The following is a 25,285-nucleotide window of genomic DNA, read 5'->3' as shown; positions in this document are numbered from 1 at the left end:
GACAACAACTTCCTAACAACATCCAGCCTAGACCTCCTCTGCCACAATGTGAAACTGTGTCCCCTTGTTCTGTTGCTGCTTGCATGTTCCAGCACCTCAACATCTCTCTTGAATTGAGGAGCCCAGAACTGGACACAGCACTCAAGGTGTGGCCTGAGCAGTGCTGAGTCCAGGGGCAGAAGAACCTCCCTTGTCCTTCTGGCCACACTGCTCCTGATCCAGGCCAGGATGCCATTGGCTCTCCTGCCCACCTGGGCACACTGCTGCCTCATGTTCAGCTCCTATCTACCAGCACCCCCAGGTCCCTCTCTGCCTGGCTGCTCTCAGCCACTCAGACCCCAGCCTGTAGTGCTGCTTGGGGTTGTTGTGGCCAAAGTGTAGAACCCTGCACCTGGCCTTGTTCAGTCTCATCCCATTGGCCTCTGCCCACCCATCCAGCCTGGCAAGATCCCTCTTAAAGGCTCTCCTACCCTCCAACAGCTCCACAGCTGCTCCTAGCTTGGTGTCATCTGCAAACGTACTGCTGCTGGGCTCAATCCCCTGGTCCAGATCATCAGTAACGATGATGAGCAGAGATGTTGTAAAAGCTGCACTGATGTGTGGAGTGCCACTTGTTTTGTTCCTTTTCTGTGAGATGATGTAGTACTCGATGCCTTCCCTATGGAGGTTAGGGTCCCCCTCAGCCCAGGGAGGGGCAAAGCCTCCTCATCCCTAAGGAAGCTCCTTTACTCTATCAAAAGGAAAACCTCTTTGCTGTGCAGGTGCAGGAGTGCTGCACCAGGCTGCCCAGATTGGTTGTGCAGTCTCCTTCTCTAGATTCATTTGAAACTTGCCTGGGCATGTTGCTGGGCAACCTGCTCTGGGTGACCCTGCTCTAGCAGGTGGATTGGACTAGATGATCTCCACAGGTCCCTTGCAACCCCTACCGTTCAGAGGATCCAGTGCCTCAGCAGCAGAGGAGCTTGAGGGAAGTGTTTGCCTTTTACCCTCTCTTGTTTAATTAAACACCCCACTTTTGGAGGGTCATAACCTTTGCTTTATGGAAGAGGCAATGAGCAGTGTGCAGAGATCTAGTGGAGATGGGAGCTGGCAGGAGTGGTCATCTCCTTTCATCTCCCTTGTAGAGCTCCCAACCTTAGCAGTGTTCTTTTTTCAGGTGAAGCCACCAAGGCTTTTCCCCAAAGCCCTACCTGCTTAATTTCCTTCCAGAGCTGGGCTGGAAATGCAGCACCTTGAGAGAATAAATCAAACTATTGAGCTTTTCATTGCTCTGCCTCCAAACTCAAACAGCCACAGAAGGCTGCCCTTGAAACACCTCCCAGGTGATTCTTCCCCCACCTGCATCCTTCAGGACTTCATTCCCCCTGTCCTTCCTGCCTTTGCTCCTCGCTCCTTGCTCCTGCTGTGCCACCATATGCTCGGCTGCTGCAGGAGCTGGTGAGCAGGACCGGCAGCTCCCTGCTCCAGGATCCAGCCACAGCATGGCTCCCAGCCCTGCCAGGACACGTGGGATAATGCTCATCAGTTTCTGCTCCTGTGAGGTCCAAAAGCCCCAGCAGACTTCCTCTGCAGTTCCTGAAATGAAGGAATTCAATGGCATCCTGGCCTGGCTCAGGAGCAGTGTGGGCAGCAGGACAAGGGAGGTTATTCTGCCCCTGGACTCAGCACTGCTCAGGCCACCCCTTGAGTGCTGTGTCCAGTTCTGGGCTCCTCAATTCAAGAGAGATGTTGAGGTGCTGGAAGGTGTCCAAAGAAGGGCAAGGAAGCTGGTGAGGGGCCTGGAGCACAGCCCTGTGAGGAGAGGCTGAGGGAGCTGGGGGTGTGCAGCCTGCAGAAGAGGAGGCTCAGGGCTGACCTCATTGCTGTCTGCAACTCCCTGAAGGGAGGCTGTAGCCAGGTGGGGTTGGGCTCTTCTGCCAGGCAAGCAGCAAGAGAAGAAGGGGACAGAGTGTCAAGTTGTGCTAGGGGAGGTCTAGGCTGGATGTTGTTAGGAAGTTGTTGTCAGAGAGAGTGATTGGCATTGGAATGGGCTGCCCAGGGAGGTGGTGGAGTCTCTGTGCCTGGAGGTGTTGAAGCCAAGCCTGGCTGAGGCACTTAGTGCCATGGTCTGGTTGACTGGATAGGGCTGGGTGCTAGGTTGGATTGGATGATCTTGGAGGTCTCTTCCGACCTGTTTGATTCTATGATCCACACAACTTCCCCTGTCTCATAAAGGACCTTGAGTCACTCCTCACCTCTGCAGTGCAAGGCTTCTCATGGTGATGGCTGCATGACCTCATGTATGACACTTTCAGCCTGGCTTTTTGCCTGTGGGGCTGCTGAATTTATTCTTACAGACATATAAGATGTGTGTGGGAAATTAGATCATTATTAATGCAGATTTATTCTAGAATAATGCTGCAGAAAAATGACCTTCCTTGGGATGCTTTCAAAGGGCACGAGGTGAAGAATTCTATTTCATTCCCAAATGTTACTGTGTTCACCTGCAAGGATGACCCTCAGTGTTTAAAGTTCATAGACTCATAGAATCACAGAGTGGTCTGGGTGGGAAGGGATCTTTAAAGGTCATCTAGTCAAAACCCTCCTGCAGTCAGCAGGGACATCTTCAGATAGAACAGCTTTCTCAGATACCTGCCAACTGTGGACCTGGAAGAAACATTCCAGGGATGGGGCATCTACCACCTCTCTGGGCAACCTGGGTTAGTGTCTCACCAGTGGAAGTAATTTCTTCCTTTCCTCTAGCCAAAATCTCCCCTCTTTTAGTTTAAGACCATCTTGGGGGACAGTCTCAAGTTGTGCCAGGAGGAGGTATGGGTTGGATGTGAGGAGGAAGTTGTTGTCAGAGAGAGTGATTGGCATTGGAATGGGCTGCCCAGGGAGGTGGTGGAGTCTCTGTGCCTGGAGGTGTTGAAGCCAAGCCTGGCTGAGGCACTTAGTGCCATGGTCTGGTTGCTTGGGCAGGGCTGGGTGCTAGGTTGGACTGGATGAGCTTGGAGGTCTCTCCCAACCTGGTTGATTCTTTGATTCTGTGATTCTATGATCAGTGGGTAGGTGAAAGAACCACTGATTTTTTGAGGACAGAAAAGTGTGTTTTGTAGCCCTAACTGGATAGGGTTGGGTTCTAGGTTGGACTGGATGAGCTTGGAGGTCTCCTCCATCCTGCTTGATTCTGTGATTCTATGATCAGTGGGTAGGTGAAAGAACCACTGATTTTTTGAGGACAGAAAAGTGTGTTTTGTAGCCCTAACTGGATAGGGTTGGGTTCTAGGTTGGACTGGATGAGCTTGGAGGTCTCCTCCATCCTGCTTGATTCTGTGATTCTATGATCAGTGGGTGGGTGAAAGAACCACTGATTTTTTGGGGACAGAAAAGTGTGTTTTAATCCCAGGGAAAAAGCAACATTGGAATGGGCTGCCCAGGGAGGTGGTGGAGTCACCATCCCTGGATGTGTTCAAGAAGAGACTGGCTGAGGCACTTAGTGCCATGGTCTGGTTGCTTGGCCAGGGCTGGGTGCTAGGTTGGACTGGATGAGCTTAGAGGTCTGTTCCAAACTGGTTGATTCTATGGTCCTGTAGTTCTGTCCCTTTCCCATACATTGGTTGGATGAGCCACCTGATGTAGCTGACTGCATGTAGCTGACTACAGGAGGGTTGAATTAGATGACCTTTAAAGGTCCCTTCCAACCCAAACTATCCTCTGATTCTCTGATTCTGTGATTCAGATCCCCCCCCACCACCACACCCCCCCCCATTTGAAGTTAACCTACTTGGGGAAGTCATTTTCCTTTGGGGTGAATGCAGCAGGGTAAGTGAAGTGGATGAAATAGTTATTGATTTTGGCTGCTCTGTTGCATACCATCAGAGGGCTGTCAGTGGCTTGCCTTTAATTAAGTTTCCCTGCTGTCTTGTCATATGCTTAGATTTGGCCCAGGATTTATTTGGTGATATACGTGATCAGCTTCTAGCAGAGAGGTTTTTGGGTCCTCAGTTTGGAAGCCTCTTCAGAATGAAGAGTTTCATCTTGGGTTTGGGAATGGCAGCACGTGGTGAGCTTTGCAAAGAGAACAAAAGCCAAAGCTTCAGCTTTGTGTTTAGCTGTGGTCAGAGAATGGTGCAGTGATGGCCTGGGAGGAGGATTCTCCTCACAGCCTGTGACAGCAATGTGAGGTTTTAGGAGGAGGGGAGGAGGAGGCTTTGTCCTCAGGCACTGAATGAAGAACCCCTTCTTGTCCCAGCAGCTGAGTGATGTGGGACACTATTAAGGATCATCAAATTACTGCCCTAAACCCACAAAGCAAGTCCCTGCATGCAAGATTTACCCCAAAGCAGAGGAGCACAGTGCAGAGTTGTTAAAGGCTTTCAGATGGCTTCTTCTGCCCAGATCCAGGCTCCCAGCTTAGCCTCAGTCAAGAGTTTCATGTCCTCAGCCCCTAGAGACAGAGCTCTACATGGGCTTTCATTAGCTTGGAGGAAGTATCTAGCCCAAGTCCATATTACTGAGTCTGTAAAGGAGCTGGACACTTGCAGTGCAGGAGTGGAAAGAGCCTTTGAGAACTTCTCCCTCACTTGGCTTTGTTTTGCCAGGGTAACATAGTTAACAGCTGCAGGCATTTCATTTTCTGTGTGGCATCATCCAGCTTGACAAAGAGGGTTGGCTCCAGGGTCAGCCTGGGTTGAGGGGCTGCCCTTTGGAAGCCCCCATGGGTGGAAAAGCCTGAGTGCTGTGAGCAAACTTACTTTTTGTTGGCCCCATGGTGAACAGTTTTCCTCCTATGCCACCTGAAGATGTCTTGCTTCACTTGCAGACATTTGCTCCTCATCTTCTCACCATGCTTCTCAGTGAAGAGTCTGGCTCCATCTCCTTCACAGCTGCTTGCAGGCATGGGCAGGCTGCTCTCAGGTGGCCCAAAGCCATCTCTTCTCTAGGCTAAGCAAAACCCTTCCCTTTTCCTCTGGTCTTATGGTCGGTGCTCCAGCCCTGACCATCTCGAGTACTGTGTTCAGTTTTGGGCTCCCCAGTTGAAGAGGGACAGGGATCTGCTGGAGAGGGTCCAGTGGAGGGCCACGAGGATGATTAGGGGACAGGAGGGTATGGCTTATGAGGAGAGGCTGAGGGACCTGGGGCTGAGGCTGGGGCTGTTTAGTCTGGAGAAGAGAAGACTTAGAGGGGATTTAATCAATGTTTGTAAGTATCTGAAGCTGGCCAGGGCAGGGGGAACAGGCTCTGCTCACTGCTCCCTGGGATAGGACAAGGAGCAATGGGTGTAAGCTGCAGCACAGGAGGTTCCAGCTCAACACAAGGGGGAACTTCTTGACTGTAAGGGTCCAAGAGCACTGGAACAGGCTGCCCAGAGAGGTTGTGAAGTCTCCTTCCCTGGAGACTTTCCAGGCCTGTCTGGATGTGTTCCTGTGTGATCTGTGCTAGATTGTGTGGTCCTGCTCTGGCAGGGGGGGTGGACTCAATGATCTCTTTGTGTCCCTTCCAACCCCTAACATCCTTTGAGCCTGTGACCTTGATGGCTTCCACTTGTTTGTGGTGCACTGGTGTCCCAGAACTGGACACAATATGTAGTGGTCACTTTGATGTGCTGCTTTGCTGGCCATGCAGATGGATCAGGTTGAGGTCAGGAGCCAGGGGCCAATCTACCAAGTAACAGCTGACATCAGAAGAGCAACAGGGAAGAGGTCTCAGGTGGTCTGGACCCTGCATTTCTACATCACATTTAAGCTGCTTCCTTGGTGGCCTGGACAGCTTCCCAAGATGGGTGCTGCTGCCAGGAGGGCAGGGTAGCATCACACCATCATTGCTGCCTTTCTGCCTTGCATGCAGAGATTGAGATAAACTGAAATCATTAGATTTGGAGAATTCAGATGTCATTTAGAGTAGTCAACACAGAGGTCCTTCAGTGGGCTAAAAGAGGACACTCATACAATGGAAGAATAAGTTGTAGAGTTTTGGCATAGTCAAAGAGAGGCAAACCTCACAGCTTGTAAAATCATTCAAGTGAAGGATCAAGAATCATAGAATCAAGCAGGTTGGAAGAGACCTCCAAGCTCAGCCAGTCCAACCTAGCACCCAGCCCTGGCCAAGCAACCAGACCATGGCACTAAGTGCCTCAGCCAGGCTTGGCTTCAACACCTCCAGGGACAGTGCCTCCACCACCTCCCTGGGCAGCCCATTCCAATGCCAATCACTCTCTCTGCCAACAACTTCCTCCTAACATCCAGCCTAGACCTCCCCTGGCACCACTTGACACTCTGTCCCCTTCTTCTCTTGCTGCTTGCCTGGCAGAAGAGCCCAACCCCACCTGGCTACAGCCTCCCTTCAGGGAGTTGCAGACAGCAATGAGGTCAGCCCTGAGCCTCCTCTTCTGCAGGCTGCACACCCCCAGCTCCCTCAGCCTCTCCTCACAGGGCTGTGCTCCAGGCCCCTCACCAGCTTCCTTGCCCTTCTCTGGACACCTTCCAGCACCTCAACATCTCTCTTGAATTGAGGGGCCCAGAACTGGACACAGCACTCAAGCTGTGGCCTGAGCAGTGCTGAGTGCAGGGGCAGAATAACCTCCCTTGTCCTGCTGGCCACACTGTTCCTGATCCAGGCCAGGATGCCATTGGCTCTGCTGCCCACCTGGGCACACTGCTGCCTCATCTTCAGCTCCTCTCTACCAGCACCCCCAGCTCCCTCTCTGCCTGGCTGCTCTCAGCCGCTCTGTCCTCAGCCTGTAGTGCTGCTTGGGGTTGTTGTGGCCAAAGTGCAGAACCCTGCCCTTGGCCATGTTAAATCTCATCCCATTGGCCTCTGCCCACCCATCCAGCCTGTCATGGTCCTTCTGCAATGCTCTCCTACCTTCCACCAGCTCCACAGCTGCTCCTAGCTTGGTGTCCTCTGCAAACTTACTGCTGCTGGATTCAATCCCCTAGTCCGGATGATCAGTAAAGAAGCAAGAACCCAGCCTAGATTTCAAGGCCAGCATTGTATTACAAACAAAAGTTTTGTGTCTAACATTTGAGCTTTGAGTGAAGAACAAAAGCAAGCAGCAGAGTGGCATCTGAGGAGCAATCTCAGTGGAAATGTCTCCTGGAAATGGAGTAGATGAAAAGCGCTTTAAGGGCTTTATATTAATTAAAGGATTTCTGGGGTGTTTTTTTTTAATTAATTAATGAAAACCACATTAAGGTTTGTGTCAAATCTAAAATTAGATGGGAATCTCTTCGGGCTACAACTGTCAGCCTGGTGCTGTTGTCTCCTCTTTAAATGCATGCATTGACTTTATCGAAGTTGCCCTGGTTTGGTTTGCTTCAAGGGAGGTCAGAAAAGGAGATCTTTGGCTTTACCTTCAAGCCACGTTTTGCAGCCTCTAGGTTCCTCCACCTCTCATCCCTCAGCTCAGGAAGGACCTTCTTGGCCAGCAGTGTTGTTACTGAGTGTTTGCAGGTGCTGGGCAGGAAAGCTCTTTCTTCATCCCAGATCTGGTGGTTGGGTTAACCCCGATGGAGCTGCTTGTGCTGCTGGAGGGAGGGATGCACACAGCTTTCATCCCATCTCAGCAGCCAATTTTCCACCAGGTCTTTGAGGGCTGCAGAGAAACACCCAAACCCTGGAGGCCAGATTAGACATCAGAAGGGAAGGGGAATTTCTTCTTGGCTTCAGTGGGTGCTCACTGAAAGCCTTCAAGTGTGAGGCTGATCCAAGATAAACAGAGTTCAAACAGAACCAATCCTTTTAACTGTTTAACTTCATCCTTCCAGGAATGCTTCTGAGGTCCCGAAGAAAACAAAAACACCTGCCTGATGGTGGTGGAAAGGAGCTTCAGATCATTTCTCTGCCAGAGTTGCCCTTTAATCTGGTTTATTCTTCCTTCTGTTTGGCAATTCCTGCCCTTCCCTATTTCTTTTTTATGAAGTTACGTCTTTTGTTCTCTACCTTCACCCAACTTGTCCAACAAACCAAGCTCTTCTAGAGACTTGCTGTAAGATAGCTACACCTTTCCCTTTAATGAAGCCAACTGCTCTTTTCTAGGCTTGGCTTCCAAGTGAACATGAGCTGCCCAGGGAGGTGGTGGAGTCACTGTGCCTGGAGGTGTTCAAGCAAAGCCTGGCTGAGGCACTTAGTGCCACGGTCTGGTTGCTTGGGCAGGGCTGGGTGCTAGGTTGGCCTGGCTGAGCTTGGAGGTCTCTTCCAACCTGGTTGATTCTATGATTCTCTGATTCACTTCCCTTGAGTGAGTTGGTCTGCACAACATGGCTTTTCTTACCAGATCTTACCAGTAGCATTAGACTCTTGGTGATACCACTTCTGATATGCTGGAGGTAACAGTTGTCTCCTCTTGTCACCTCCATTAAGCCATCCACAGCTTTTAGCCAAAGCTCATGTTCTTGGCTGATGAGTGCATGACCTTAAACGTTGTAGAATGAGGGAGAAATCTGCACAGTTCAGCAGTGTAGCTGCTTGGGTTTTCTGCCATTTGGTCCTCTTTCATTTGAAGGAGTCAGCCCACCCTCAAGTTGGTGTGCATTTTCTCTCCACGTGACTACCACTGCTGACCTCTCCTCATCCTGACAAAACAGTTTTATTCTCAAAACTGTGCTTTCATGGAGCTTCATGGGAGCCTCTGCTAGATCTGCAGCTGGGTGGAGGCAGTGCCAAGCAGAAATGCAGGCTGGGCAGTGAGTGGCTGGAGAGCAGCCCTGAGGAGAGGCACTTGGGGGTGCTGCTGGAGGAGAAGCTCAACAGGAGCCAGCAGTGTGCACTTGCAGCCCAGAAAGCCAAGCAGAGCCTGGGCTGCAGCAGCAGAAGTGTGGCCAGCAGGGCCAGGGAGGAGATTCTCCCCCTCTGCTGTGCTCTGCTGAGACCCCACCTGGTGTACTGCATCCAGCTCTGGAGCCTCTATTCCAAGAGGGCTGTGGAGATGCTGGAGTGTGTCCAGAGCAGGGCCAGGAGGATGCTCAGAGGGCTGCAGCAGCTCTGCTGTGAGCACAGACTGAAAGAGTTGGGGCTGTGCAGGCTGCAGAAGAGGAGGCTCCCAGGTGACCTTCTTGTGGCCTGCCAGGATCTGAAGGGGGCTACAGAAAAGCTGGGGAGGGACTTTTGAGACTGTGAGGGAGTGCCAGGGCTGGGGGGAATGGAGCACAGCTGGAGGTGGGGAGCTTGAGAGTGGAGGTGAGGAGGAAGTTGTTGAGCAGGAGAGTGGTGAGAGGCTGGAGTGGGTTGCCCAGGGAGGTGGTTGAGGCCCCATGGCTGGAGGTGTTTGAGGCCAGGCTGTGTGAGGCTGTGTGCAGCCTGCTCTAGGGTAGGGTGTGCCTGGGCATGGCAGGGGGGTTGGAACTGGCTGCTCCTTGTGGTCCCTTCCAACCCTGCCTGACTCTCTGATTCTGTGATCTTGGTGCTCTTCAGCACCTTCATGAATGTGGAAGAACAAACCATCAGTACAGGCTGAAGTAGTGGAGTGCTGAGTGGGTGTTACCCTGGGAAATGCTGCTGGATCAGGAGATCCTGGCAGTGAAGGCAGTGAACTTTGGATGTGATGGAAAGCAAGGTGGGCTTCTCCTGGGTGCTGCTGGTGGGACAAAACAGGAGTTCAGGCACAGTATCCACGCTGGAAAGAGGTTGTAAAACCCAGAGGAGGCAGAGAGGAGGGCCACAGAAATGAGCCAGGAGCTGGAGGAAATGTCTTGCAGCTTGGGACATCGAAGAGCTCTGCTGAGTGTATCTGGAGGAAGCAAAACAGGAGTGGGGACATGGTGATGACACCATCAACACTAACAAGAATGGAAAATGCTGGCTACTGGAGAGGGTTTTTAATCCAGCATAAGAGAGAATGACTCAAAGCTGAAGCCAGACAAAAAGAAATTAGGACTGGAGCCCAGAGTGACAACTGGGAGGGTGATTGCTTTGGGAGCCAGCTGCCAAGGGAAAGCGGTGGGTTGAGTCAGGTTTGGGCCAAACAGAAGCTCAGGGCTTGTGGTGGTGGAAGAGGGTGAACTTTGATGGCTCTGTGGTGTTCAGGAAGGCAGACTGGCCACTCTAATAACATCTGCTGGCCTCTGTCTCTGTAAATCTGAGTGTTCTGATGAGGGAAAGTGCCTCGAGAGCTGGAGCTCTGGCCATGGCATAAATGCTGCCAGTGCAAAGGTGGGGCAAGTGCCACACTCACTGAATCCCAGCGTGCTGAGGGTTGGAAGGCACCTCTTGGGATCATCTAGTCCAGCCTCTCTGATAAAGCAGGATCACCCCCAGCAAGTTGCCCAGGATGGAGGTTTCAGAATGTATCCAGAGGAGACTCCACAACCTCTCTGGGCAGCCAGGTCCAGGTGTGCAACACCCTTACAGGAAAGAAGTTTTTCCTCATTCAGAAGGAACCTCCTGGGTTCCAGTTTGTGCCTGTTGCCCCTTGTCCTGTTGCTGGGCACCAATCACAGAATCATATAGAATCATAGAATCAGACAGGCTGGAAGTCATAGAGGTGGTGGAGTCACCATCCCTGGAGGTGTTGAAGCCAAGCCTGGATGGGGCACTTAGTGCCATGGTCTGGTTGCTTGGCCAGGGCTGGGTGCTAGGTTGGACTGGCTGAACTTGGAGGTCTCTTCCAACCTGCTTGATTCTATGATTCCTTGCTTTGTTTCCCAATCATCCACATGGGTCTCCTGCCCTATCTTCCATCCTGTGCCCTGCCCCTAAGTAAGACCTTCCTGTTAGCAGAGTGATTAACTGCCTCTCATGCAGGAGGACTGACAGGTTTGTCAGCAGGGAGTGGAGGAACTTCACTCCCTCCCATTCCCCGCAGCCCGGCGTTAAACAGAGCACATCCCTGCAGATGGCTGCCAAGAGTCACAGATCACAGCTCACAGGATGCTAGGGGTTGGATGGGACCCAGGGACAGCATTGAGTCCAACCCCCTGCCACAGCAGGACCACACAATCTAGCACAGATCACACAGGAACACATCCAGACAGGCCTTGAAAGGCTCCAGAGAAGGAGACTCCACAACCTCTCTGGGCAGCCTGTGCCAGTGCTCTGGGACCCTTACAGTCAAGAAGTTCCCCCTTGTGTTGAGGCAGAACCTCCTGTGCTGCAATGTCATAGAACCATAGAATCATAGAATCAAGCAGGTTGGAAGAGACCTCCAAGCTCAGCCACTCCAACCTAGCACCCAGCCCTATCCAGTCAACCAGACCATGGCACTAAGTGCCTCAGCCAGGCTTGGCTTCAACACCTCCAGGCACAGCAACTCCACCACCTCCCTGGGCAGCCCATTGCTCCTTGTCCTATCCCAGGGAGCAGTGAGCAGAGTCTGTCCCCCTCCCTCCCTGGCCAGCCCTCAGATACTTATAAACAGTTATCAAATCCCCTCTCAGTCTTCTCTGCTCCAGACTAAGCAGCCCCAGATCCTTCAGCCTCTCCTCATCAGGCAGCCCTCCAGTCCCCTCATCATCCTCATAGCCCTCCTCTGGACCCTCTCCAGCAGATCCCTGTCCCTCTTCAACAGGGGAGCCCCAAACCGAACGCAGTATTCAAGATGAGTCTCCCATTGCATATCCTCTGGGACCTGTTTTGTATCAGAGATTGATTTCAGATACCAACTCCCCCAGTTCAGGGCTATAAAAATCCCAGGCTGTGCAGCAGCAGCAGCACCAGGGAGCATCCTCTGTATGTTTATTTTATGGAGCCCTACCACCTACAAAGCACGTCAATAAAATTCTCATCCCTGCTCTGACAGTTTTAATCTATCTGGCAGCTTAAAAATAGGCTGAGGGGAAGGGGGAGCCTGCAAAGAGCTGCTGAGACCTCTCTGAGCTGCGCCTTGGTTTTAACAAGTGAACATTTGGTTATTGCATCCTCGAGCTCTTAAACATCTCACACTGTCAAGAACTAATAAATCCTTTAGCACTTCGCCGTAAGGAGAGGATCTGATAGGATGGAACAGGCGTGTGGATCATGTGGAGAGTCATAAACCACCTGTAGAAATCACTCCTCCTCTTGCCTTCTGCTCTGCTGGATTAGGTTTTCCCTCCCCCTCCCCCCTCTCTTTTTATTTTTCTCCATGATTCAGTCTCATTTTTAAGAGAAGCAGGAAAGCAGGAGGCAAAATTCACCCCTTTCTTTACAGCCCTTTTCCTCCTTACCCTTTGTAGAGATGGACAAAACACATTCCAGTATTCTTGGAACCTTAAGGTGGAATCCCAGCAGGATTTTGCCTCTGCAGAGCTTGTCTTCAGCAAGGCTTTTGACACTGTCTTCCACAACACGAGGGGCCACTGGGATGCTCAGAGGGCTGCAGCAGCTCTGCTGTGAGCACAGACTGAAAGAGTTGGGGCTGTGCAGTCTGGAGGCAAGAAGGCTCCCAGGTGACCTTCTTGTGGCCTTCCAGGATCTGAAGGGGGCTACAAAAAAGCTGGGGAGGGACTTTTGAGGCTGTGAGGGAGTGGCAGGACTGGGGGGAATGGAGCAAAGCTGGAGGTGGGGAGAGTGAGAGTGGAGGTGAGGAGGAAGTTGTTGAGCAGGAGAGTGGTGAGAGGCTGGACTGGGTTGCCCAGGGAGGTGGTTGAGGCCCCATGGCTGGAGGTGTTTGAGGCCAGGCTGTGTGAGGCTGTGTGCAGCCTGCTCTAGGGTAGGGTGTCCCTGGGCATGGCAGGGGGCTTGGAACTGGCTGCTCCTTGTGGTCCCTTCCAACCCTGACTGATTCTGTGATTCTAACATCCTCACAGGGAAACATGGGAAGCCTGCAGGTGGCACTTGCACCTCCAGACATAGGTGTTACAGCCACCTCTTGGTTCATTTGAGCCAGCAGTATGCCCAGGTGGCCAAGAAGGCAAACAGCATCCTGGCTTGGATCAACAATAGTGTGACCAACAGGACTAGGGCAGGGATCATCCCCCTGTACACTGGGTTCATTTTGTGCCACTCACTCCAAAAAGGATGTTGAGGTGCTGGAGATTGTCCCAAGAAAGGCAATGAAGCTGGTGAAGGGTCTAGAGCACAAGTCTGATGAGGAGCTGCTGAGAGCACTGAGATTGTTTAGCCTGGAGAAAAGGAGGCTTAGGGGAGACCTTCTGGCTCCTTACAACTCCATGAAAGGAGGTTTCAGCTGGGTAGGGACTGCTCTCTTCTCCTAAGAAAGAGGTGACAGGACAGGAGGAAACAGCCTCAAGTTGCATCAGGGGAGGTTTAGGTTGGATATGAGAAACAACTTCTTCCCCTTAGAGGGTTGTCAAGCCCTGGAACAGGCTGTCCAGGGAAGTGCTGGAACCCCTATCCCTGGAAGGATTGAAAAGCTGTGTATCACAGTATCACAGTATCATCATCATCAGGGTTGGAAGAGATGGTGCTGAGGCACATGGTTCAGTGGTGACCTGGCAGTCCCAGGTTAATGGTTGGACTTGATGGCCTTAAAGGTCTCTCCCAACCTAAACGATTCCGTGATTGGCAGTGCACCTGAAGTGTGCCTCTACCCATGGCAGACTCCTCTGGTGTAGCAGAGGAAGTGAAGCCATCCCCTCGAGAGGTGCAGATTGACAGCTCAGCTGGGCAGAGACAGATGGGAGGCACAAGCAAGTCAGGTTTGGAGCTGCCAGGCCATGGGGGACATTCAGCTCCTTGCACGGGAAAGCTCAGGTTCCTCCTCGCTGCGCTCAAGCTGTGGGTCAGACATCTCCTTGCTGGAGCAGCTCACATCTTTGCCATGCCTACACCACCTGAGCTGCTTTAACAGGTGCCACAGGTGAGCTTTTAAAAGGAACATCTCGTGGGCTTTAGTGTTGTACAGGGTTAACCCCTCCTGGGGAGGAGTGACCCTGAACCTGACTCCAGGTGGTCTTGATCTGAGATTACTGAATTACTGAAAGGCTGCAGTAAGGTTTCTTTGGAGTCTTGCCTCCCAACTCTCTCAGCCTGTCCTCACAGCAGAGTGGTTCTAGCTCTCTGAGCATTTCTGTGGTCTCTTCTGGAGCCAGTCCAGGGCTGCCCAGGGAGGTAGTGGAGTCGCCGTCCCTGGGGCAGTTCAAGGCAGGACTGGACATGGCACTTGGTGCCATGGTCTGGCCTTGAGCTCTGTGGTAAAGGGTTGGACTTGATGATCTGTGAGGTCTCTTCCAACCCTGATGATACTGTGATACTGTGACAGTCCAACAGGTCAGTGGCTCTCCTGTGCTGAAAGCTTCAGAGCTGGATACAGTTCTCCAGCTGAGGTACCAGCAGAGCAGAGTGGCAGAATTAAGTCACATCATTGCAGCGGTGCTGTGATACATGCAGGAGGATGAAGGCCCCTTTAGAGTGGTTCTAGCCCTCTGAGCATTTCTGTGCTCTCCTCTGGAGCCACCCCAACAGGTTAGTGGCCCTCCTGTGCTGAGAGCTTCAGAGCTGGGCACAGTTCTCCAGGTGAGGTACCAGCAGAGCAGAGTGGCAGAATTAAGTCACATCATTACAGCGCTGCTGTGATACATGCAGGAGGATGAAGGCCCCTTTAGAGTGGTTCTAGCCCTCTGAGCATTTCTGTGCTCCCCTCTGGAGCCACCCCAACAGGTCAGTGGCTCTCCTGTGCTGAAAGCTTCAGAGCTGGGCACAGTTCTCCGGGTGAGGTACCAGCAGAGCAGAGCAGTGGCAGGATTAAGTCACATCATTACAGTGGTGCTGTGATACATGCAGGAGGATGAAGGCCATGCCAGGGCTGAAGAGGAAATTCCTGTAGCCCTTTCTGATCTCTGCAGCTTTGGCTGGGCAGAGTTGGCACAGTTTCAGAACAAATGAAATTCTCCACATTTGAGTCAGAAGTCTTTTCCCCCTTTCACTCCTCCCCCCCTCCCCAGCAAGATGGAGATGTTACACCTGCTTGATCTCAACGTCGACTCTAGCAAAGTCCTGGCTCCTTGTGCCTGTTCTTTGCTGTCAGCCTTCAGTGCTCATTAATTTTGCATCACTCAGCACCGTATCATTTCTCCTGCCATTGTTCAGACAAGCAGCTTTTTTGACTGCAGACATCTTGACACCATGAATGTTTAATTCCAAAGGTGTGAAGACACAAAGCTGTGCACCCCTTTCCTTCTGCTTCATCGCTGGCACACTTTGCCCTGTGCTCCTCAGCACTGCTCAAGGGCTGAAGCAGAAGAATAGAGTTTTCCAGGTGAACTTTGGCAGAGGAAATGATATTTGCTGATCAGAGCAGTGTCTTAGATCTTCATCTTTACTTCTGGTGCTGTCATACTCTAATGGTGCATAATGCCCCTTGCCTAGAGGCTTGGACAGATGTTCTCCTGCAGGTGCATCAGGAGTCCTGCGAGCGAAAGCTGCCAGCTGGTGAACCACCATGGTGTGTGAAAGCAGGAGAGGTTGATGCTAATCCTGCTGAGCTGAGGAAACACCAAGGCAGTGATTGTCACCCTGTGCTCGGCACTGGTGAGGCCACACCTCAAATACTGGGGTCAGTTTGGGGTCATTAACCCTGTGAAGGACATTGAGGTGCTAGAGCATCTCTAGAGAAGAGCAGTGAAGGTGGTAAAGGGTCCAGAGCACAAGTATTATGAGGAGCAGCTGAGAGAGCTGGGCTTAGAATCACAGAATCAACCAGGTTGGAAGAGACCTCCAAGCTCATACACTCCAACTTAGCACCCAGCCCTGCCCAAGCAACCAGACCATGGCACTAAGTGCCTCAGCCAGGCTTGGCTTCAACACCTCCAGGGGCAGCAACTCCACCACCTCCCTGGGCAGCCCATTCCAATGCAAATCACTCTCTCTCCAGGCTTGTATAACCTGGAGAAAAGAAAGCTCAGGAGAGACCTTCTCACTCTACAACTGCCTGAAAGGAGACTGGAGTGATATGGGGCTCAGCCCAAGCAACAAATGATAGGATATGAGGAAATGGCCTCAAGTTGCACCAGGCGAGTTTTAGACTGGACATGAGGAACAATTTCTTCCCTGAGAGATTTGTCAAGCCCTGGCTAAGGCAAACCAGGGAAGTGGTGGAGTCACCATCCCTGAAAGCTTTAAAAAGTTATGGAGATGTGAATGGTGCCACATCCAGTTGGCAGCTGGCACTAGTGGTGTTCCCCAAGGATCAGTGCTGGGCCCAGTCCTGTTCATTATCTTTATTGATGATCTGGATGAGGGGATTGAGTCCAGCATCAGTAAGTTTGCAGATGACACCAAGCTAGGAGCAGCTGTGGAGCTGTTAGAGGGTAGGAGTTGTTGTCAGAGAGAGTGATTGGCATTGGAATGGGCTGCCCAGGGAGGTGGTGGAGTCTCTGTGCCTGGAGGTGTTGAAGCCAAGCCTGGCTGAGGCACTTAGTGCCATGGTCTGGTTGCTTGGGCAGGGCTGAGTGCTCGGTTGGACTGGCTGAGCTTGGAGGTCTCTTCCAACCTGCTTGATTCTGTGATTCTGTGATTCTATGATTCAAAGGGATTATTCAGTAATAAAGCAAGAGAAGTTCTGGCAGAGCTGGAGCTCAGCTCCTCCAGCATCATCATCCACTCTGTGTCAGAGGCTCTTGTCCCATCTCCATCCCTGCTGGCTCCCAGCTGACTGCTGTGCAGGATGCTCCCTGCACATGGGAGTTGCTGACAGGCTGTCAGGCTGTGCTGGAGAGCTGGGCAGAGGGCAACCTCATGAGGTTCAACAAGGGCAAGGGTCCTGCCCCTGGGGAGGAAGAACCTTCTGCACCAGGAAGGGTTAGGAGTTAACCTGCTGGAAAGAAGCTCTGCAGAGAGGAGCTGGGAGTGCTGGTAGACAAGTTCAGCATGAGCCAGCCATGTCTCCTTGTGGCCAAGAGCAGTGGTGTCCTGGGGAGCATTCAGAAGAGCGTTGCCAGCAGGTGAAGGAAAGCTCTCCTCTCCCTCTGCTCTTCTCTAGTAAGGGCACACCTGAACTCCTGGATCCAGTTCTGGGCTCTCCAGTTCAAGAGAAACATGGAACTACTGGAGGGAGTCCAGTGGAAGCTACAAAGATGCTGAGGGGACTGGAGCTGTGACAAGGAGAGGCTGAGAGACTTGGAGCTGTTTAGCCTGGAGAGGAGCAGACTGAGAGAGGTTCTTCTCAGTGCTCAGCAAGAGCTAAAGGGGAGAGGTCAAGAGGATGGCACCAGACTCTTTCCAGTCGTGCTCAGTGACAGGACAAGGGGCAGCAGGCACAAACTGGAATCCAGGAGGTCCCATATGAACATGAGGAAAAACTTCTTTCCTGTGAGGGTGCTGGTGACCTGGTAGATAGAGGCTGCCCAAGAGGTTGCAGTCTCCTTCTCAGGAGAGATTCCAAACCTGCCTGGACATTGCAAGTGCAGGCAATCTCTTCTCAGTGACTGCTTTAGCAGGTGTGTTGGCCTGGATGATCCCCAGTGGTTCCTTCCAAACCCCACCATGCTGGGATTCTGGGATCAGTGGCAGGAGCTGCTCTTCTTTTCTCTGGCAGGTCTCCTTTGGCACAGCAAATTCCTCCCAGTGGTAATTCCTTCAAGTGTTGTCTGAGAAGCTGCAGATGAGATGTTGCAGCTTGTGTCACACAGGATAGCCTATTTCCCTTTCCAAATGTTGACTTTGGAGGCCTCTTTTTTTTGCAGGCTTCTGCCTAAGATGGGGTTTCCCTTCCTGCTTCTGGTAGAGTGTTCTCTAATTAGTGCCTTTCTTTTATAACCATTAATAAATAAACATCATCATCATAATTAATACATAAATAAATAGAAACTGCATTCTGCCTTCATGAGACCAAGGGAGGAAATAAAACCCCAGGAGACTTCTCGTGTTCATCATCCATTGCTTGGCTGCTTAAATGTTTTGGTTATTAGTAGTAATAATTCAGTAGTAAAATCACTTCTGGTTTTCTTCTTGACTGAAATATCCCTTTCCCTGGTTTATTTTTTTAACAGAGAAAACAGCTGATGATGAAGTCCAAAAGTCTGACATCTCATCCAGCAGCCAAGGGGTGATTGAGAAGGAGTCTTTGGGACCTCTTCTTCTGGAGGTAGGTGCTGAAATATTATCAGTGATGCTGCCAGGCTTCTGTTACTGCCCAAAGCAAAGCAGCATACCAAGAATGGGGAGTAAAGAGGAGGAAGCAGTTGGGATGCTCTGAACCTGATGTGATGGTTTGGGTGTTACCTGCCCCCCACCCCGTTATGAAATCGCTCAGACTAGACTCAGCTGAGCTGGAAATTAAGGAATGAAGCTTTGTATTCCCAGCTTAGCACAAGATACAAGCAGAGAGTTTCAATACATGCAGCTATAGGCAGAAATAGACAAGGTAAAGGCAATACAGAAACACAGCAGCCCTCCCAGAAGCCAGAGTGCCCAGCAAGGGCTCCCACCCACCCTTCCTCCTCATTTCCAACCCTCTACCTATCCCAGAGTTTGCTTTACATGCAAAGTGAGTTTGGAGGGTCAGCAAGGGGGGGATTAGAAAGCAGAAGGATTAGTGACACAGACAAGGAGAAAAGTACATGCACCAGCAGCACTCAGAGAGCAACTGCATTATCTATGCTTGTGTTCTTGGTTTTGTACATCTCAGCAAGCCTCTGAGTGCAGTAGGCATCCCCATTGTTTCCTTTTCACAGCCTAGCATCTAATTCTTCTCACTAAAATATTCCAGCTAGCTTCAAACTAGCACACCTGGTGGTGCCCCTGGCCTGCATTGGAGGCAGACTGATTTTAGTCCTTTGCTTCAGTAAATCCCTTGGAAAGTGAGTCTCACCCAAGCCTGATGAAGCTTGGACTTCCTTGAGGACACAGTGTCAAGCTGTGCCAGGGGAGGTCTAGGCTGGATGTTAGGAGGAAGTTGTTGGCAGAGAGAGTGATTGGCATTGGAATGGGCTGCCCAGGGAGGTGGTGGAGTCTCTGTGCCTGGAGGTGTTGAAGCCAAGCCTGGCTGAGGCACTTAGTGCCATGGTCTGGTTGCTTGGGCAGGGCTGGGTGCTAGGTTGGGCTGGATGAGCTTGGAGGTCTCTTCCAACCTGCTTGATTCTGTTCTGTTATGGGTGTTTTCATAAAGCAACATCAAATATTGAGCTGCTTCTAAATAAGGATCAAAGCAAAGCCCCAGCTTTGGCTCCTCAATTCAAGAGAGATGTTGAGGTGCTGGAAGGTGTCCAGAGAAGGGCAAGGAAGCTGGTGAGGGGCCTGGAGCACAGCCCTGTGAGGAGAGGCTGAGGGAGCTGGGGGTGTGCAGCCTGCAGCAGAGGAGGCTCAGGGCTGACCTCATTGCTGTCTGCAGCTCCCTGAAGGGAGGCTGTAGCCAGGTGGGGTTGGTCTCTTCTGCCAGGCAACCAGCAATGGAAGAAGGGGACACAGTCTCCAGTTGTGCCAGGGCAGGTCTAGGATGGATGTTGTTAGGAAGTTGTTGTCAGAGAGAGTGATTGGCATTGGAATGGGCTGCCCAGGGAGGTGGTGGAGTCTCTGTGCCTGGAGGTGTTGAAGCCAAGCCTGGCTGAGGCACTTAGTGCCATGATCTGGTTGCTTGGCCAGAGCTGGGTGCTAGGTTGGACTGGCTGAGCTTGGAGGTCTCTTCCAACCTGCTTGATTCTCTGATTCTCACCAGCCTGTGGCTGTTTATGAGTGCCCAAAGCAGGAAGGCTGGTTGTCTTGGCAACAGCTGGGAAGAAGAAGAGTTGCAGCCAATCTGCCAGAACAATTTTGACAAAAGATTTCTTTCTGCTGCAGTGTTGGGTTTTGGTGAGGATTTTGTTCTTTGTTAATTGTTCAAAGAACACAAATGGGTAGAGGAGAGGAGAGCAGTGGACATTGTCTACCTTGACTGCAGCAAGGCTTTTGACAGTGCTTCCCACACCATCCTCATAGGTTAATCTTTGAAAGTGTGGGTTAGATGAATGGAGAGTGGAGTGGATTGAGAACTGGCAGAGAGAGGGAGCTCAGAGGGTTGTGGGCAGTGCCAAGTCTTGCACCTCTCACCATAGTGTGGGGGGTGATGGGGTTGAGAGCAGCCCTGCAGAGAAGCACCGTGGGGTGGTAGTGGATGGAAAGCTGGAGAGGAGCCAGCAATGTGTGCTCACAGCCCAGAAGCCAGCTGCATCCTGGGCTGCCTCCAAAGCAGTGTGGCCAGCAGGTCGAGGGAGGGGATTCTGCCCCTCTCCTCTGCACTCCTGAGTTAATGGGTGGGCTTGATGGTCTTCACCTCTTTATCCAACCTAAACAGATCAGTGATTCTGTTATCACTGATCAAGGGAATATCTGTGGATGTCACCTAGCTGGAGTTCTGTGAGACCTCTTGCAGACAACATTCTTACCTCTGTCTTAAGGCAGGGAGACTCCGTGCAGGGAGACCCCATGGTGTCAGACCCTGTGTCCTGGAGGAGCCCTCTGTGGGGCTGAGGTGGTATGCATGGGAGCATAGTGGGGTTGGGATCAGCTAAAGACCCAGACTGGGAGGATGGTGCCCAAAATTGCAAGGGTCAGTGCTGCTTTATGTCTTGGGCTGTGTCTGAGTCCTGCATAGACTCCTCTCTCCTGGCTCCCCTGCCAAGAGGCTGCTTCCTGTGTTCCCCAGGGGACTCACTCTCTGCAATTGCCCTCACAGCTCAGAGTGACTAAGGGCTGAGGGTGGCTTGGTGCCCTTCAGGGCTTGTTGGATCTGATTTGTATGTCTGTGGTGTTTCTGCACATCTGCAGTGCCAGTTCCTGGTAGCTCCTGCACTCCCTCCCCACCCCATGCAGACGAGGAGAGTATCTGGTTAAAGGAATTTTAATGGGAAAACAGAAAACAAAGCAATGATCAAAGTTACTACAATGGCAACAAACCTCCACCTCCATCCTCATAACCATCTGATCCTTGCAACAGTTGTACTCCCTCCCTCTGCCCCCCTCCTCAAAACTGTGTGCCCCACAACAATGCCAGTCCCTCCCTATCCCCATCCCCCTAAAGACTCAAGTTGTTCCACAGATGGTTTAGGTTGGACAAGAGGAACAATTTCCTTCCCAAAAAGATTGTCAAGCCCTGCAACAGGCTGCCTAGGGAAGTGGTGGAGTCCCCATCCCTGCAGGGATTGAAAAGCCATGGGGATGTGGTGCTGAGGGACATGGTTTAGTGGTGGAATTGGCAGGGCTGGGTTAATGGCTGGACTCAATGATCTTAAAGTTCTCTTCCTACCACAACAGTTCTGTAATTCATAGAAGCAACCAGGGTGGGAGAGACCTCCAAGCTCAGCCAACCTAGCACCCAGCCCATGACAATCAACCAGACCATGGCACTAAGTGCCTCAGCCAGGCTTGGCTTCAACACCTCCAGGCACAGCGACTCCACCACCTCCCTGGGCAGCCCATTCCAATGCCAATCACTCTCTCTGACAACAACTTCCTCCTGACATCCAGCCTAGACCTCCCCCAACACAACTTGAGACTCTGTCCCCTTGTTCTATTGGTGGTTGTTCTATTTGTGGGAGAAGAGCCCAACCCCACCTGGCTACAGCCTCCCTTCAGGGAGCTGCAGACAGCAATGAGGTCTGCCCTGAGCCTCCTCTTCTGCAGGCTGCACACCCCCAGCTCCCTCAGCCTCTCCTCACAGGGCTGTGCTCCAGGCCCCTCACCACCTTCCTTGCCCTTCTCTGGACACCTTCCAGCACCTCAACATCTCTCTTGAATTGAGGAGCCCAGAACTGGACACAGCACTCAAGGGGTGGCCTGAGCTGTGCTGAGTACAGGGGAAGAATAACCTCCCTTGTCCTGCTGCCCACACTGCTCCTGATCCAGGCCAGGATGCTATTGGCTCTGCTGCCCACCTGGGCACACTGCTGGCTTAGATTCTGTGAGCCTGTCTGGTTGCAGGACCGTGGTCCACTAAAGCTTGCTGTTGATGAGCAGGATAAGTAGGAGTTATACTGCAGGAAAAGGAATTCCCACCTAGATGAAACATTTCAGATGATCCATGCTTGGGAGAGTGTAAATCAGCATTTGGGCTGCTCAAGGGCTCTGCAGCTCTGAGCTCTTCGTAGCAGCAGAAGGCATTCCCCTCTCCATGCCATGGCAGTGAGTTAAAAGCCTTGATGATGTCCTCAGTGAAATAAGCAGAAGGTTTCCCCATGCTGTGTGAGTGGGTCTAAGTCATGCCTGTCCTCCTGTGTTCAGCAGCAGGGCTGATTTGCCACTTGCAGCACAAACCCCTGCACTCTGCATGCTGCAAAGGCTCTGTCATTCTAGGGCTGTAATTAAGCAAATCAGGCAGATGCTTAATTTCAGCAGCTGGCCAAATTAGAGCCTTCCTGGCTGCTCTGGCCCTTGGAAAAGGACTGTTTCTCCTCCCCTGGCACAGTTGTTAGTGTCAGGAACGTCCTCAGCAGGGGAGGGTGCAAACTAGAGACATGGATTCCATAGATGGACTGTTCAGTGGGTGAGGGATTGGATGGATGGTCGTATCCAGAGGGAAATAGTCAATGGCTTGATGTCCAGATGGAGACCAGTGACAAGTGGTGTCCCTCAGGGTTCAGTACTGGCACCAGTGCTGTGTAATGTCTTCACCAGTGGCACAGACAGTGGGACTGAGTGGCACCCTCAGCAGGTTTACAGAGAACACCAAGCTGATTGCTGTGGTTGGCACACCTGAGGGATGAGATCCATCTGGAAGAACCTGGACAGCCTCAATGAGTGGGCCTTTGGAGCTTCTTGATGTTCATGACCAAGGGCAAGGTCCTGTACCTTGGTCAGGGCAGTCCCCAGTATCAGCCCAGGCAAGGGGATGAAGGGCAGCCTTGGGGAGAAGGACTTGGGAGTGCCAGTGGGTGAAAAGCTGGGCATGAACCAGGCATGTGCACTCCCAGCCCAGAAGCCACCTGTCTCCTGGTCTGCATCCAAAGTAGTATGGCCAGCAGGTCCAGGGAGTGGATTCTGCCCCTCTACTGCACTCTGGTGAGACCTCACCTGCAGTGTTGGGTCCAACTCTGAGGTCCTCAGCACAAGGAGAGACATCAACCTGTTGGAGCAGGTCCAGTGGAGGCCACAAAAGTAATCTAAGGGCTGGAATCCCTCTGCTGAAGGACAGGCTGAGAGTTGGGGTTGTTCAACCTGGAACAAAGAAGGATCCAGAGAGATCTTTGTGAAGCCTTCCAGTACTTAAAGGGGCTTTGTCAGAAAGCTGGGGACAGATTTCTTATCAGAGCCTGTTGTGACAGGACAAGGAGTGATGGTTTTAAGGTAGAAGAGAAAAGTATTTATGCCGAGGGTGGTAAGATTCAGGCCCAGGTTGCCTAGAGAGATGGTGGAAGGCTCATCCCGGGTTGGATGGGACTCTCAGCACCCTGATCTGCTTGAACATGTCCCTGGTGACTGCAGAGGGCTTGGGCTAGATGACCTTTGAAGGTTCTTCCCATCCAAACCATTCCCTGACTCTATGTGTTGAAGCAAATGTGGAGTCATTTCATCATAGAATCACAGAATCAGTCAGGGTTGGAAGGGAGCACAAGGAGCAGCCAGTTCCAAGCCCCCTGCCATGCCCAGGGACACCCTACCCTAGAGCAGGCTGCACACAGCCTCACACAGCCTGGCCTCAAACACCTCCAGCCATGGGGCCTCAACCACCTCCCTGGGCAACCCATTCCAGCCTCTCACCACTCTCATGCTCAACAACTTCCTCCTCACCTCCACTCTCAATCTCCCCACCTCCAGCTTTGCTCCATTCCCCCCAGTCCTGTCACTCCCTGACAGCCTCAAAAGTCCCTCCCCAGCTTTTTAGGAGCCCCCTTCAGACCCTGGAAGGCCACAAGAAGGTCCCCTGGGAGCCTCCTCTTCTGCAGCCTGCACAGCCCCAACTCTTTCAGTCTGTGCTCACAGCAGAGCTGCTGCAGCCCTCTCAGCATCCTCCTGGCCCTGCTATAATCTAGAGTGGAGATGAAGCCAAGGTGCGAGAGGCAGTTGAAGGTTGCCCATGATCGCAGAGCATCCTGCTTTGCTCTGGGACACACTGCCACATGCTGTCCCAGTTTATTCCCCTTACAGGCTCTGAACTGTTGTCCTGATTTATTCCCCTTACAGGCTTTGAATTGCTGTCCTGGTTTATTCCCCTTACAGGCTCTGGATGGCTTCTTCTTCGTGGTGAACCGCGAGGGCAGGATCGTCTTTGTCTCCGAGAACGTGACCAGCTACCTGGGTTATAACCAGGAGGAGCTGATGAACACCAGTGTCTACAGCATCCTGCACGTGGGGGACCATGCTGAGTTCGTCAAGAATTTGTTGCCAAAGTCTCTAGGTGAGAAACCCTTTGAAGTCAGCTTTCTGTCAGCAGTGCTGCTCTGCGTTCAGGGGAGCTGGGCTCAGGCTGGACACTCTGCCTGTCGTTGTTTGTGCTGTTGCTTGCTGGCAAATGGAGAGAGATTTGAGCCAGGCAGCAAGCCACAAACTTCTGCCCAGTGAAATGTTGCTGGTGATACAAACTGGGAGAGGGAACTGACAGTCTGCCTGGGTGTGTTCCTGTGTGGTCTGCTATAGGTGCTCCTGCTCTGGCAGGGGGGTTGGACTGGATGAGCTTTCAAGGTCCCTTCAGTGTGAGCAGCAGGACAAGGGAGGTTCTTCTGCCCCTGGACTCAGCACTGCTCAGGCCACATCTTGAGTGCTGTGTCCAGTTCTGGGCTCCTCAGTTCAAGAGAGATGTTGAGGTGCTGGAAGGTGTCCAGAGAAGGGCAAGGAAGGTGGTGAGGGGCCTGGAGCAGAGCCCTGTGAGGAGAGGCTGAGGGAGCTGGGGGTGTGCAGCCTGCAGAAGAGGAGGCTCAGGATGACCTAACCTTCTGTGATTCTTGATTCTGTGACCTTCATCAAAGACGCAGATGAAGTGATGGAGTGGATGCTCTGCATGCCTGCTGCTGATATAAATAGTGAGGAATGGCTGACACCCAGTCGGGCTGTGCTGCTGGTCAGTGAGGCCTGGGCAGGCTGGAGAGCTGGCCTGAGTGGCTGGAAAGCAGCCAGGCAGAGGGACCTGGGGGTGCTGGTAGATAGGAGCTGAAGATGAGCCAGCAGTGTGCCCAGGTGGCCAAGAGAGCCAATGGCATCCTGGGCTGGATCAGGAGCAATGTGGCCAGCAGGACAAGAGAGGTTATTCTGCCCCTGTGCTCAGCACTGCTCAGGCCACACCTTGAGTGCTGTGTCCAGTTCTGGGCTCCTCAATTCAAGAGAGATGTTGAGGTGCTGGAAGGTGTCCAGAGAAGGGCAAGGAAGGTGGTGAGGGGCCTGGAGCACAGCCCTGTGAGGAGAGGCTGAGGGAGCTGGGGGTGTGCAGCCTGCAGAAGAGGAGGCTCAGGGTGACCTCATTGCTGTCTACAACTACCTGAAGGGAGGCTGTAGCCAGGTGGGGTTTGATCTCTTCTGCCAGGCA

At 52.2% G+C, this 25,285-nt stretch overlaps 1 protein-coding gene across 7 annotated transcripts in view; it reads left to right on the top strand.

The window, feature by feature from the left end:
* Window positions 1-25,285, top strand: part of NCOA1 (nuclear receptor coactivator 1) — a 266,235-nt gene that overhangs the window by 194,599 nt on the left and 46,351 nt on the right. For all 7 annotated transcript variants that reach the window (XM_064146630.1, XM_064146626.1, XM_064146628.1 and 4 more), the window contains 2 exons: window positions 17,847-17,941; window positions 23,986-24,163. In XM_064146630.1, coding sequence (XP_064002700.1) covers window positions 17,847-17,941; window positions 23,986-24,163 — 273 coding nt within the window. The remainder of the gene's footprint in view (window positions 1-17,846; window positions 17,942-23,985; window positions 24,164-25,285) is intronic.

This window comes from Pogoniulus pusillus, chromosome 7 (assembly GCF_015220805.1).
Source record: "Pogoniulus pusillus isolate bPogPus1 chromosome 7, bPogPus1.pri, whole genome shotgun sequence".
Classification (NCBI taxonomy): Eukaryota; Metazoa; Chordata; class Aves; order Piciformes; family Lybiidae; genus Pogoniulus; species Pogoniulus pusillus.
This window is presented reverse-complemented; position numbering and strand designations above follow the sequence as displayed.